This window comes from Mesocricetus auratus, unplaced genomic scaffold (genome assembly GCF_017639785.1).
Source record: "Mesocricetus auratus isolate SY011 unplaced genomic scaffold, BCM_Maur_2.0 Super-Scaffold_100007, whole genome shotgun sequence".
In the NCBI taxonomy this organism is placed as follows: Eukaryota; Metazoa; Chordata; class Mammalia; order Rodentia; family Cricetidae; genus Mesocricetus; species Mesocricetus auratus.
Window position 1 is genome coordinate 92,791,322 of NW_024429191.1, and position 13,478 is coordinate 92,804,799.

General features: G+C 57.2%; 1 protein-coding gene across 1 annotated transcript in view; it reads left to right on the forward strand.

Annotated features, from left to right (window-relative positions):
- Myo15b (myosin XVB) overlaps window positions 1–13,478 on the forward strand; it is a 39,930-nt gene continuing 26,452 nt past the window's right edge. The window contains 16 exon segments of the mRNA XM_040750063.1: window positions 1–2,018; window positions 2,709–2,772; window positions 2,995–3,104; window positions 3,247–3,321; window positions 4,002–4,098; window positions 4,768–4,871; window positions 5,435–5,514; window positions 5,517–5,581; window positions 5,583–5,723; window positions 5,838–5,999; window positions 6,889–7,002; window positions 7,095–7,153; window positions 7,231–7,363; window positions 9,506–9,601; window positions 9,815–9,946; window positions 13,239–13,364. Coding sequence (XP_040605997.1) covers window positions 16–2,018; window positions 2,709–2,772; window positions 2,995–3,104; window positions 3,247–3,321; window positions 4,002–4,098; window positions 4,768–4,871; window positions 5,435–5,514; window positions 5,517–5,581; window positions 5,583–5,723; window positions 5,838–5,999; window positions 6,889–7,002; window positions 7,095–7,153; window positions 7,231–7,363; window positions 9,506–9,601; window positions 9,815–9,946; window positions 13,239–13,364 — 3,561 coding nt within the window. The 5' untranslated portion in view covers window positions 1–15.

Consider the following 13,478-nt stretch of genomic DNA (forward strand, 5'->3'; position numbering starts at 1 on the left):
GGGAAGGAGGAAGTCATGGGCGGAAGCAAGGGCAAAGCTCCCCAGCGCCGGGCTCAACCCGGGAGGCCAGCCTCAGGGGAGCAGGAGTCGGGGTCCGCCAGCGCTGACGGCGCCCCCAGCCGGGATCGCAGGCTGGCCCGCGGCAAAGCCCACAAGACTAGGCCCGCTAAGGACCCCGACGCCACCACCGAAGGCGAGGGGACCTCTGGAGGCCCCCGGAAGGCCGCCCGGGAGGGGAACCACCGCTGCAGGAGTGCGGGGACTCGGGCATCACTGGAGACCCGGGAGAGGCAGGGCAGCTCGCAGCGTCCTCGGGGCCACGGGCCCACCGAGAGTCGTGAGCCCGGGGCCAGTCATGGGGGGCTCCCGGAGGAACAGAGACTCCCCGGGGACGAAGAGTGGACGGTCAAGCGCGGCCGCCGCAGGAAAGCAAAGGAGCGGGGACCTTCGGCTCCGCGGCGAGGCCGTGGAGAGACTCCCGGCAGGGATGAGGACACGTCGGGCGGGGACGGTGGCAGCTCGTGCCTGGACAGTGAACACCACGAGGCCCTGGACAGCAGCAGCCAGGGCACCCTTATCCGAAGACCCGAGTCGACCGACAACGGTGGACATGCCTTGGAGCTCCAGAGCAGGGAAGGCCCGTCGGGGACAGGGCCTCAGGGAGCGAGTGATGATTCCCGGACAGATACGGACTCGGGTCCCGGGTGGGCCGGGCACGGACGTCGCCCACGGAAGATCCCAGGGACCTCAAGCCGCATCCCTGAGTCCCAGGGGATGGAGCTGGACAGAGACGCTGCAGCCTCCAGCTCCCTGGAGAGGAGCCGTGCAAACGCCCCCAGGGGCTCTCGGGGTCCTGTGGATTCCAAAGCGGTGGCAGACACCGGTGACAGTGACGTCGGGGCGCAGACAAAGGCTGAGCTGCAGGGCACGGAGCCTGAGACAGCGGAGACCCCCAAGGCTCAGCGACTCCAGGTCGGAGAGGTGGCAGGGAAGGTGCAGGTGCCTGTGAGCGAGAGCGACACGGGAGCCAGAGAGAGAGCAGGTGCAGGGGACCTACGACCTCAGGGCCCGGACCCGGCGCCGCTGGCTGCACTCGTGGTGCTCCGCAAGCTCCGTGCAAGGGCCCCGGCTGGTGCGTCTCCCCAGCTCGCGGGTGGCCTCCGCGTGGGCTTCAAGGCGCGGTTGCAGCGTGTGGCGCAGGCCCTGGGCCTCCTGCGCTGGCTGCGACTGCGGGTGCAGCAACGTCGGGCGGATGAGCGCAGGGAGAGTCCGCGGGAGCGTGAGGAACGCGGCCGCGAGAGGGCGCTCGAGTCGCGGGACGGGGTGCGGGGACCACCGCGCTGGCGGGCCCTGTGCCTGGCCTTTCGGGCGGTGCTCCGGGCACTGCCGCAGGCGCCCCCTGGCGGCAGTCCGAGTCTTCCTCAGACGCTGAAGAATTCAAGCTCAGAGGATGCATCAGCCATTGAGGATGCAACTCCAGATCCAAAGTTCGCGGTGGTCTTCCCCCGGATCCACAGTGCCGGGAAGGAGTCGTGCAGCAGCAACAGTTCAGGAGCATCCACGGACGCCCCCACTGGGGAAGGCCGCGTTTCTTCTCCTGCAGGGGCTGCAGAGTACAGGGAGGAGCAAGGGGCTAGAGAAGGAGGCGTGGTCAGGTCCCACCAGCCTCTCTCCTTTTCCCCGTCTGCCCGCAGTGAGACCCCACCGGACGTGAACCAGAGCGAAGCAGAGCCGGAGACGGAAGCGGAGAGTCGGGTGCACTGGGCAGAGGGCTCTACTCCCTGCGCAGAGCCTGGGCTTAGCGCTGATACTCTGCTACCTCAACTTACTTTGGAGACTCGCCTGCAGCAGAATAGCCCCTGCAGGTCCCCAAGGGAGCGGTGGGAGCCAGAGGATGATGTTGAGGCAGCGCTGGAAAGGGCACTGGAACTGAGCCTAGAGATGCCACCCTTCCCCGGTGCTAAGACCAGGAGTCTCCCAGAGGGCCTGGAAGACATCGAGGACCTCGCCCGCCTGCGGTGAGGGACACGATGCCAAATCCACCACTCCTGGCTCGTAATTCCTCATACTCCATCCCGCCCTTGGACCTTTGAAAGTCAAGGTCCTTTACTGAGTCAACAGGGGATTTTCGCCTCATAGAAAGGCAGATTCGGGGTGAAAGGTGGCCCCTTCCAAAGTCCCACACACACATGTACACACACACACACACACACATACACACACACACATACACACACACCCTTACTACGGCCTGAACCTAGGTTCTCGTGCATTTGGTCCTGATTTATAGAGCCCCAGCCCTCTTTATTTTTAATTGGGGGGGGTTCTTGAGTATCACAGTACACCCGCAGAGGTCACAGTCTATACCCCATAGCTTCTGGGGGTCACACTCAGGCTTTGGGGAAAGTGCTTTTACCCTCTTAACCATCTTGCTGCTCACCACCCCCACCCAAGTTGAGTTTGTGATACTCCCAAGTGGTTGGAGCCACAGACTGTGCCAATGGGACAGGAGAAGGACTTCCTTTCCTGGCTGGCCCAGAGGGTGTCTCTCTTGGTCGGCAGCTCCCACCCCTACTCCCAGGGGATGGGTTGCAACTGAGGATCTCAGCTGGGAGTTATACAGCTCGCCCAGGGTTTCCCTAAAGCTAAGTGGCCTCTGCCCATGACTGACTCCCAGCAATCTCACCCTCGTCCTGCTGTCCCCACAGGGTGGTGTGTGACAGCTCTGTGCTACTGTGTCTAAAGAAGAGGTTCCACCTGGGCCGCGTCTATGTAAGGGGGCCGCAGAGGAGGGACATGGCTGGATTCCCTTTCCTCTGTGGGCAGGGGGTCCCCGGCATCCCTGGGGCTTCCCTTCACCCCTAGACTGGGTATGAAGCCAGCTCGACCTGGAGTCCTGCAAGACACGCATGAGAGGCTGGTCTGGGGTGCATCAGAGCTCCCCATTTTGTCCCCTTCACCCCTTCTCATAAGAACCTCTGCTTTCTTTACCAGACTTTCGGGGGGCCCCTCCTGCTCGCCCTGAACCCCCACCGGCCACTGTCTCTCTTCTCTCCTGAGATCTTGGCCAGCTACCATCTCAGGAAGACCCCAAACACCACACCGTATGTGACTTCGCCCCGTCCTTATCTCCTGCTCATGTCTTGTGAGTGAGTTCCAGGGCCTGTGGGCGCATCGCCTATTCCGAGGAGGCCCCAGACAGCCATGCATGCCACCTTCTCATCACTCTGCCGTCCTTCCCCCCAGACACGTCTTTGCCATCGGGGCAGCGGCCTACAGCCTGTCTCGGAGCTCAGGACAGGACGCCTGCATCCTCCTGCGGTGAGTCACCACAGATTGCCTGACTGCCATCCGTCGCTTGCCTGAACCACACCCACACACCGCCCTAACTATTGGTCCTGTGCATTGCTGAGCAGCAATTCAGAAAGACACCCTCAGGACCGTCCTGAGGCCACCCGAGCGCCCCTGTGAGGCCACCCTGAGCACCACTGCCCTGTGAGCCACCCCGAGCGCCCCTGTGAGCCACCCCGAGCGCCCCTGTGAGCCACCCCGGGCGCCCCTGTGAGCCACCCCGAGTGCCCCTGCCCTGTGAGGCCACCCCGGGCGCCCCTGTGAGCCACCCCGGGTGCCCCTGCCCTGTGAGCCACCCCGGGCGCCCCTGCCCTGTGAGCCACCCCGGGCGCCCCTGCCCTGTGAGCCACCCCGGGCGCCCCTGCCCTGTGAGCCACCCCGGGCGCTCCTGCCCTGTGAGCCACCCCGAGCGCTCCTGCCCTGTGAGCCACCCCGAGCGCTCCTGCCCTGTGAGCCACCCCGAGCGCTCCTGCCCTGAGAGCCACCCTGGGTGCCCCTGTGTAGCCCTTCTTTCTGGTTGTTCTCCATGAACCAGGTGTATTCTCTTTACGCTGTCCCTTCTCTATGGAGTCACTCTCCTAAGGCACCTCCTGGGCTCAGTGGGACAATCCTAGGTGCTCCCTCCCATCCTTTGCTCCTCCCTCTTGCAGGGGGCACAGTGGCTCAGGGAAGACAGAGGCTGCCAAGAAGATTGTGGAGCTTCTAAGCAGCCTGGGGCAGAAGCAGACAGAGGCCAGAGGGGCTCAGGTGACGTCTGGCTGGAGGCAGAGGGGCTCAGGTGACGTCTGGCTGGAGGCAGACGGTCATTTCTTAGGCTGTTTCTCCAAGCCTGTAGCTTCTCATACATCAGCCCCAAGATTTCCCTGAGGCGGGGGAGTAGCGTAGAGCCTTTCCATTTTATTATTTATTGTTTAGGGTGGTGGTGGTAGTTCTTTGGATTTGATTTTCTTTTTTATTATTTTTTTCAAGACAGGGTTTTTCTGTGTAGTCCTGCCTGTCCTGGAATGTTTATCGGTAGTTCAGGCTGGCATCCAACTCAGAGATCCACCTGCCTCTACCTCCCCAGTGCTGGGATTAAAGACATGAGCCACCATGCCCAGGATAGTCTAGACCTTCCTGTGTAGCCTTGAACTTCTGCTCCTCCTGAGTGGGAGGGTTCTGGGTGTATACCAGCACACCCACCTTTATGTGCTGCTGGGGACTGAGCCCAGAGCCTTGTGGACGTCATGGGAGCGCTCTACAATCGAGCCACACCCTCAGCCCTTTTAATTTTTTGGGGGGGGGAGTGGGATGGGATTCTGATAGGACTGACCCCGCAGGGGCCCACACAGCCAGCAGTATAGAGAACTCTCAGCGGGTAGTGGGTGCTATGGCCATCTCGGGTATACATGAGTGTCACGAGTGTCCCTCACACAGCTAGAGGACATTCTGCCCGTGCTCAGCAGCTTTGGCCACGCCAAGACCATCCTCAATGCTAATGGCAGCCGCTTTGGCCAGGAGTTGTGCCTCTGTCTGCATCAGTGAGTGATGGGGATCCAGTGCGCACGGCGACACCGGTGGCACCCACGCCACAAGCAAGTCTAACGTATCGGGCGAAAGCCTGGATATTTAAATAAAAGACGAGACGTCTGGCCAATTGTGCTATGAGAATGCGTGCGTGCCCCTATTGCAAGGAGAATGCATGTGTGCGTGCGTACATGCATGCCTGTGCGTGCGTGCGTGTGTGCGTGTGCATGCATGCGTGTGGTGTGTGTGTGTCTATTGCAAAGAGGGAGCAGCCTCATATACAGACTTACAGCACAGTGGAGAAACCCCAGGTGTAAGAGTTCGTGTTTTATAATTAGAGGTCGATGCCAGTGGGGCAAGGCCGGGGCTGTAAGCCAGGGCTAGAAAACAGGACGCACCTGTGGCTATTGTCTGACAAACAATTCACAGAGATCCGGGGGACTGGGGCCCAACAGACACCTGCGTTGGGTACTCTTCTTGGGTGCTAGGATACTGCCTTTGAACTCAGCCCTTGGATGGGATGGCCCCTTCTGAAAAGTGCCCCTGGGCGAGCCCACCCTGTCTCTTTTACTCACAGGGGAGTCATTGTAGGAGCCTCTGTGTTCCACCATCTGCTTGAGACCTCCAGAGTAGTGTCTCAGGTAAGGACCCGCCTCCTAACCGCCCTTCCCCAACCCTGAAAGTTGGAAGGAGGAGTCGGAGTCCTGACTCTCAAACCCTGCCCCACCCTCAAGCCAGCGTCTCTCCCCAAGGCCCAGGCTGAGCGAAGTTTCCATGTTTTTTATGAGCTGCTGGCGGGGTTGGACCCCGCGGACCATGAACAGCTCTCTCTGCAGGGACCCGAGGCCTACTATTACCTCAACCAGGTAGGGGTGAAGCTCTCACGGATGGTGAGCCCAGCTAATCGGCTCAGCCAGGGCTTTCAGGATGCTGTGGAGATGCCAGGGGCTGCCCCACCACAAGCCTGCTGTACTCTGCAGGGCCAAACCTGCACACTTCATGGCAAAGACGATGCCCAGGACTTCAAAGGGCTGGTGAAGGCCCTGCGGGTGCTGGGCTTGTGTGCGGAGGAGCTGAGTGAAGTCTGGGCTGTGCTGGCCACCATCCTGCATCTGGGAAACGTCTGCTTCTCTTCTTCAGAGGTGGGCTCCCCTGTGGGCAGGGCCAGGGAGCACACAGGATGGGCAGCGGTGGGCGGTTTGCACTATTGGGCGATGATGAGGATGCCAAGCCGCTGTGTGTGTGGCAATCATAAGGCCCCGGGCTGCAGATCCCCGTCATGCAGACAAGGACAGTGAGCCCTGGCCCTTCGGCACCCCTCGTACTCAGCTGTTACCCTTAAGAACACATGGGCAGGGCTGGAGAGATGGCTCAGAGGTTAAAGGCACTGGCTGCTCTTCCAGAGGACCCAGGATCAATTCCCAGCACCCACATGGCAGCTCACAACTGTCTGTAACTCTGGTTTCAGGGCATCTGACACCTTCTATACCAATGCAAATAAAATATAGTTAATAGTTAAAAAAAAAAAAAAGAACACGTGGACTTAGCCAGGAAGCTGCTGTCTGATGTCAAGGGAGACCCCTTGGTACTTTTTAAAAGGAACTTAATTCTCATGTCAACACTGTGTCCTAAGGGAGATTGTTGTCTGTCCAGTGACAAGGTAGCAGAAGGTCCGAAAGAGAAAGGAACTGTCCAGAACTGCCAGGCCACTAGGAAAAGATAGTCAGCCCATACTCACCACCTTCAGCCCTAGAGTCTGGCTCACCTCAGCCCAGAGCACCTTGTATGCTGCTGGACGTTTGTTGATTTATTTGGAGACAGAGAGTTTTACTATGTAGCCCAGGCTTGGCCTCGAACTTACAGCGATCCTCCTGCCTCTGTCTCCCGAGTGCTGCGATTAAAAGTGTGCACCACCACAGCTGGCTGCTGTTAGTCCTTTGAGTACCGGGCAGCTGCCTAGATAAAGCAAGGCCATGCCTGGGTGCTATTGCCCAGGCCCAAGCAAAGCTCTTTCTGTCCCCCTCTGTCCAGCGGGAGTCCCAAGAGGTGGCTGCTGTGTCCAGCTGGGCTGAGATCCACCTGGCAGCCCGGCTGCTGCAAGTGCCACCAGAGCGCCTAGAAGGGGCGGTCACCAAGAGGGTCATGGTGAGCCCAAGGAGTGCTGGGAATGTGGGAGGAGCAACCTGAATCTCCTGTGGGTATGGGCCTGCCATCCTGAGCATCTCTCTGGCCTCCAGGACACTCCCTATGGCCGGGTCTCCAGATCTCTGCCGGTGGAAAGTGCTATCGATGCCAGGTGACCTTGGGGGGGGGTCACAGACTGGAACCGGGTGAGGTGCCCTGCTGGGCGAGGCTCACTTCCAGTGTCTGCAGGGACGCCCTGGCCAAGACCCTGTACACAAGGCTCTTCACCTGGCTTCTGAGGCAGATCAACGTGTTGCTGGCTCCGCCACGGGAGGCACACAGTGTGGCCACCATCACTGTCGTGGACGCCTACGGCTTTGAGGTCACCCTTTGGGAGGGGGAGGGGCAGGGCAGGTGGTTTTGTCTGTTACCCTTCTCCCTCTTATTAAAAACCGTCAGATTACCTTTCTAAAGCTAGCCACCAAGGTCTATTCCCTTTTTTTGACCACATCTCCCTCCTGAGAACGACTACCAAGGTCTAGCAATCAAAGTATTAAAGTCCAGCAATCAAAAGCCCCGTTTTGCCGGGCATTGATGACACATGCCTTTAATCCCAGCACTCGGGAGGCAGAGGCAGGCGGATCTCTGTGAGTTCGAGGCCAGCCTGGTCTACAAAGTGAGTTCCAGGACAGCCTCCAAAGCCACAGAGAAACCCTGTCTCGAAAAACAAAAAACAAAACAAAACAAAACAAAAAGCCCCTTTTGGCTCCCCTAATTAACATGCCCAATCAAAATGAACCAACTTGTTCTCACACAGGGTTTCCCCTTTCCCTTTATAAACTGTCATTCGCCTATGGGCCCCGTCTGCCTCCTCTCTATCCAGGGGCGGTCCTTTGTCCCTCCTGGGTGAACACCCCCCCCCCAGGCCTCTCCTTGTTCTCTGTCTCCTGTTTTTGTCTTTTATTCCTTGTCCTTTGTCCCTCGGGGGTAGATGAATCTCTTTAGCACTGAGAACTTGCGTGTCTTGAGTGGGTTCCGGTCCTTTCCCTCTCTGCCCTGGCCTGTGTCTTGGCTGGCTCTTTCTGGGGCTACTGAGTGGAATCTTGGTTGAGTGTCCCTGGGCGGGGTGAGGAGGAACCAGGATGGAAAGGGAACAGGTCATGCCTCTCGGGGCTTTAGACACTGGTGGAGGCTGGGGCAGGGAATCTTGGGGCTCCCGGTTGGTCCACTTACCTCCACCTTCATGTTCCCGGGAGGACGAAACCTCCCACCCCATGATGTTCCTTTCCCATCTGAGGCTGCCAACCCTCCTGGGTTCCCTCTGGGAGGGGCTGGAGGCCACCACAAGCCCCAGTGCTCCCGGCCTTCTCCTGCCCTTTTCTGGCTGTGACTTCACACAGCTGGTTAACCCTTCTGAGCGCAGTGCCCCCAGCAGTAAAGTAGGCAATGTTAGCTCTCTACAGATGGAGCCCTGCCCTGCTCTGTCTTGTTCTGGCGCTGCTTCTAGAGAGTTCTGTCCTGCATGGTGACCTTGGGCTGGGCCTGTCCACAACCTCCCATGTGAGGGAAGAAGTGGACCCTCTCAAACCTTCCAGAACTGTCACGGCTGTGCGCCCCTTTCCCCAAGAGCCGCCTCTTTTCGTGGGGAAGGAGATCCGTCTCCCCCAGTTCCTGAATGGGCACTGTTCACTGCCTGTGTGTCCTGCCCTCTTTAGGATGTCCTTAGTGACCGCTTCTGCCCTGGACAGGAAGGGTGTGTGCATGTGTGTTCTGCCCTGGACAGGAAGGGTGTATGCATGTGTGTTCTGGTGCTTGCTTGCAGGTGTTCATAGCTGCGCTAAAGTAGTGAGTGTGCACATCTGTGCAAAGGTAGTGGGTGAGTGTGTACAGCTGTGCAAAGGTAGTGGGTGAGTGTGCACAGCTGTGCTAAGGTAGTGGGTGAGAGTGCACAGCTGTGCTAAGGTAGTGGGTGAGTGTGCACGTCCATGTTAAGGTAGTGGGTGAGTGTGCACAGCTGTGCTAAGGTCATGGGTGAGTGTGCACAGCTGTGCAAAGTTAGTGGGTGATTGTGCACATCTGTGCTAAGGTAGTGGGTGATTGTGCATATCTGTGCTAAGGTAGTGGGTGAGTGTGCACACCTGTGCTAAGGTAGTGGGTGAGTGTGCACATCTGTGCTAAGGTAGTGGGTGAGTGTGCACACCTGTGCTAAGGTAGTGGGTGAGTGTGCACATCTGTGCTAAGGTAGTGGGTGAGTGTGCACAGCTGTGCAAAGTTAGTGGGTGAGTGTGCATATCTGTGCTAAGGTAATGGGTGAGTGTGCACAGCTGTGCTAAGGTAGTGGGTGAGTGTGCACAGCTGTGCTAAGGTAGTGGGTGAGTGTGCACAGCCGTGCTAAGGTGGCCAGGCACCTTCCTGTTGGCTGGGGTCTCCATTCTGGGGTACCACTCCCGCCAGGGCCCTGGAGAGAAGGAGGGGCAGCCCCACTTGCCCTGCCCCCACCTCCCATGCTTTTCACTGCTCCCAGGCACTGCGGGTGAACGGCTTGGAGCAGCTGTGCAGCAACCTGGCCAGCGAGCGCCTGCAGCTCTTCTCCAGCCAGAGACTGCTGGCCCAGGAGGAGGTAGGGAGCTGGGCACAGATGTGGCAGGTGACAGAGCCCAGCAAGGAGGCCAAAGTAACCCATGGGCAGCCCTGCCCCAAAGCCCTCTTCCCGTAGTGGGTGGGGAGGGTCAGCCCTTCTTGACCTCCATTTACATAAGAGGAGGGGAACTCCCTTTGGCAGCTCCGTGATCTCTCCCGCCCCGCTGAGTTATCAAATACTGTTTGCTTCTAGGAGGAGTGCCAGCGGGAGATGCTGAGCTGGGTGCCCATTCCCCAGCCTCCCAGGGAGTCCTGCCTGGACCTCCTGATGGGCCAGCCCCACAGCCTCCTGAGCATCCTGGACTCCCAGACATGGCTACCCCAGGTAACGCAGTCATCAGAGATGCTCAGTGTCAGGGACAAGGAATGGGAGCCCTAAGCAGCCAGGATGAAGCCAGCAGGGCCTCCTGGGAGATAACCAGGTTATAAGGTCCAGAGACTCAGCCTTTCTGCACAGCCCAGGGAAGATGCATTCAAGAAGGAAAGCTCTGGGTTCCCACCAAAAGCTTTAAAAAAACATTTAATTTTAAATGTAAGAATATTTTTGTTTCTTTTTCAAGACAGGTTTTCTCTGTGTAGTCTTGCTTGTCCTGGAGCTCACTCTGTAGACCAGGCTGGCATTGAATTCAGAGATCAGCCTGCCTCTGTCTCCTGAGTGCTGGGATTAGGACAAGTGCTGCCACCACCCAGTGTGTATGAATGTTTTATCTACCAGTGCGTGTGTGCCTAGTACCATGGAGTTCAGAAGAGGTTGTTGGATCCCCTGGAGCTGTAGTTACTATGGTTGAGAGCTGCCATGTGGGTTCTGGGAGCAGAACCTGGGACATCTGTAAGAGCAGCAAATGCTCTTAGCCATCTCTCCAGCCCCTTAGCTTTGTCTTTGACATAGGAAGCCATGTATACAGTCTTGGCTGGCCTTGAACTCCTGATCCTATGTCTCCACATCCTAAGTACTGGTATTGCAGGCATGCACCACCACCAACCAGCTACAAGTTAGTAACTGGCTATGGGGTATAAATACTCCGTTACATGTCAGCCTCTGCCACCCTGTATCTGAACTCCCAGAGGGGACAGGTGCTCTTGATTGTCAACTACAGTTCAGTGTGACTTATCCTACACTAGGCTGAGCTGCAGGTGGGCCAGGCCTGTCTGAAGGCCTCCGATTCTATCCATGGTTCACTGGCAAGGAAGGAAGAAGGGATCGATTTGCATGTAGGGACCATTCTCAGGGAAAAGGTCAGACACAAACGATTCAGTTCTTCCCCTCCTGGAGCCCAGGAGAGGGGGGAGGGAGTGTTAGGGGCTGGAGAGACGACTCAGCAGTAGAGAGCACTCGTTGCTCTTGCGGAGGGGACAAGTTCAACCCCCAGCATCCACATGGTGGCTCACAGCCACCAACATAACTTCAGTTCCTGGAGATCTGATGCCCTTTTCTGACCCCCGTGGGCACCAGACACAAACGGCAGTGCAGGTAGAGCTATGCAAACAAAGTGCACATACACGAATTAAAAAAGGAAGGAAATAGCCGGGCGGTGGTGGCGCACGCCTTTAATCCCAGGCGGATCTCTGTGAGTTGGAGGCTGGGATGGACCGACAGCCTCCAAAACAATACAGAGAAACCCTGTCTCGTAAAAACAAAAACAAACAAACAAAAAAGAAAATATAAAAATTAATTTTAAAAATGGCCGGGTGTTGGTGGCAAATGCCTTTAATCCCAGCACTCAGGAGGCAGAGGCAGGCGGATCCCTGTGTGTTCGAGGCCGGGCTGGACCAACAGCCTCCAAAACAATACAGAGAAACCCTGTCTCGTAAAAACCAAAAAAAAAAAAAAAAAAAAAAAAAAGACAGAAAAGAAAAAGAAAAGAGGAGGGAGGGAGTCTGGGGGGGTATAGTTTGCTTGCCTGGTGTGTGTAAGAAGATAGTGGATTCAGTCTCTAGATTCTAATACAGACTCCACCTGATCCGGGGTGGCAATGATTTCCTGTCTGTCAACACTCACAAGGCAGGAGCAAGAGGAATGCAAATTTGAAGCCAACACAGCCTGATGTAAATTAAAAAAACAAAAAAAAAACCAAACAGAGCCGGGCTGGGCGAGGCAGGAGATCGCCAGCTGGTCTGGCATGAGACTGTGGTTTCTCACAGTGAATAAATGGGAGCCCCAGCTGTGTGCTGGGTGGGCAGCGAGCATTACGGGGTCACAAGAACATGCATAGGACCCAGACCTTTGGGAACCGAGGCTGGAGGGTAGACACCAAAAATAAAGTGACCCCGGGACAGCGATATGGCTCAGTTGGTAGAGGGCTTGCCAGCAGGCACGGAGCCCTGGGTTCGATCCCCAGCAGGGTATAAAATCAGATGTGGCCGGGCCGTTCTCTGGAACCGTTGGGGCCGAGCAACCACCATCTTGGGGACTTCAGCTGTGTCTCCTTGCAGAAGATCATCCCAAGTGGTTATTAACTGTTTATGACCCCTCACAAGAGGGATCAGGAGGGTCACCGGACCGTCGCCTGGGTACACAGCCGTACCTCACCACCTGTACCCAAGGCAGCCCTCGTTGGCCCGCATTGCACGTGGTCTCAGGGAAAGGCTAGTGTTTATAGGCCAGGGAAGGGGGCTCCATCTGTGCAGATATAGGAAAGTCCTCGCCGATGCTGGGTAAGACTTCTGCGGGGGAAGCACGCACACTCCATGAAGCGACTCCTCATCCATGCCCTCTAAGTAAGCCCGATGAAGTAACAGGTTCCCCAGGGTGAATTGCGGTGAAATCGTGCCTTGATTTCCCACAGGGACCTTAGAGGAAGCAGGCCTTGCCCACTCCTCCCTTGAGAGGGGATTTTGACAAAAGGTACACACCTGTGATCCCAGCACTCTGAGGTAGAGGCAAGCAGCCTCTTCTCAGCTACACAGTGAGCTGGAGGCTAGCCTGGGCTACAGGAGACGGTCCCAAACCAAACAAAAACCCAGCCAGACACAGTATGCAACCTTTAATCCCCAGGATTCTGAATACAGAGGCAGGTGGGTCAATGTGAACTCAAAGCCAGCCCGGTCTACGTAGGAAACTGTCTCCAAAACGAACGAGACCTACCACAGGTGTTACTCAGGTTCCAGGGTCACTCTATAAAAAATTTAAACTTGTGTGTATGGGTGTGTTTTGCCTGAACACCATGTGTCTTCCTGGTACATGAGGAGGCCAGAGGAGGGCGTCAGATTCCCTGGGACTGTGAGCCACCACCCATGTGGGAGTTGGGAACTGAACCAGGTCCTCTGGCAGAGCAGCCAGGGCTCTTAGCCTCTGAGCCATCTTTGCAGCCCTTAGGTTATGTAACGTAACCTGTAAGGACTCGGGAAGCTGTAGTTGTGGGATCCGCCTGGGATGGCGTTGACAGATGTCAAAGCCCCCAACTCTGTTTCCTTTTCTTAAGTAGAACTTGGTTGCTCCAAATGTAAAGTCATCAAGAGAGAGAGTGCTTGTTTCAGACTTACTCTTCCTGTCCGAGGAAGAGATTTGGGGAGACAAGTCTAGGGTGTGGTTCTGGGGTCTCCAGGTGGGAGCGAGGTCCAGGCGGGGAAGAGCGAGCATTACACAGGCTGAGGAAAGCGTGCTCCTTCCTGACCAGGCCACGGACCACACTTTCCTGCAGAAGTGCCACTATCACCACGGAGATCACCTGAGCTACGCCAAGCCTCAGCTGCCCCTACCCATCTTCACAGTGCGGCACGATGCTGGGACTGTCACCTACCAGGTATCCGCTCTTGGGCACAGACTCCAGGGTGAATCAGTAAGGCCATGTCACCTTAGTGTCTGCCCCTCCCAAACTGAGTCACCTACCAGGTGACAATATCAGGGCAGTGTAGTT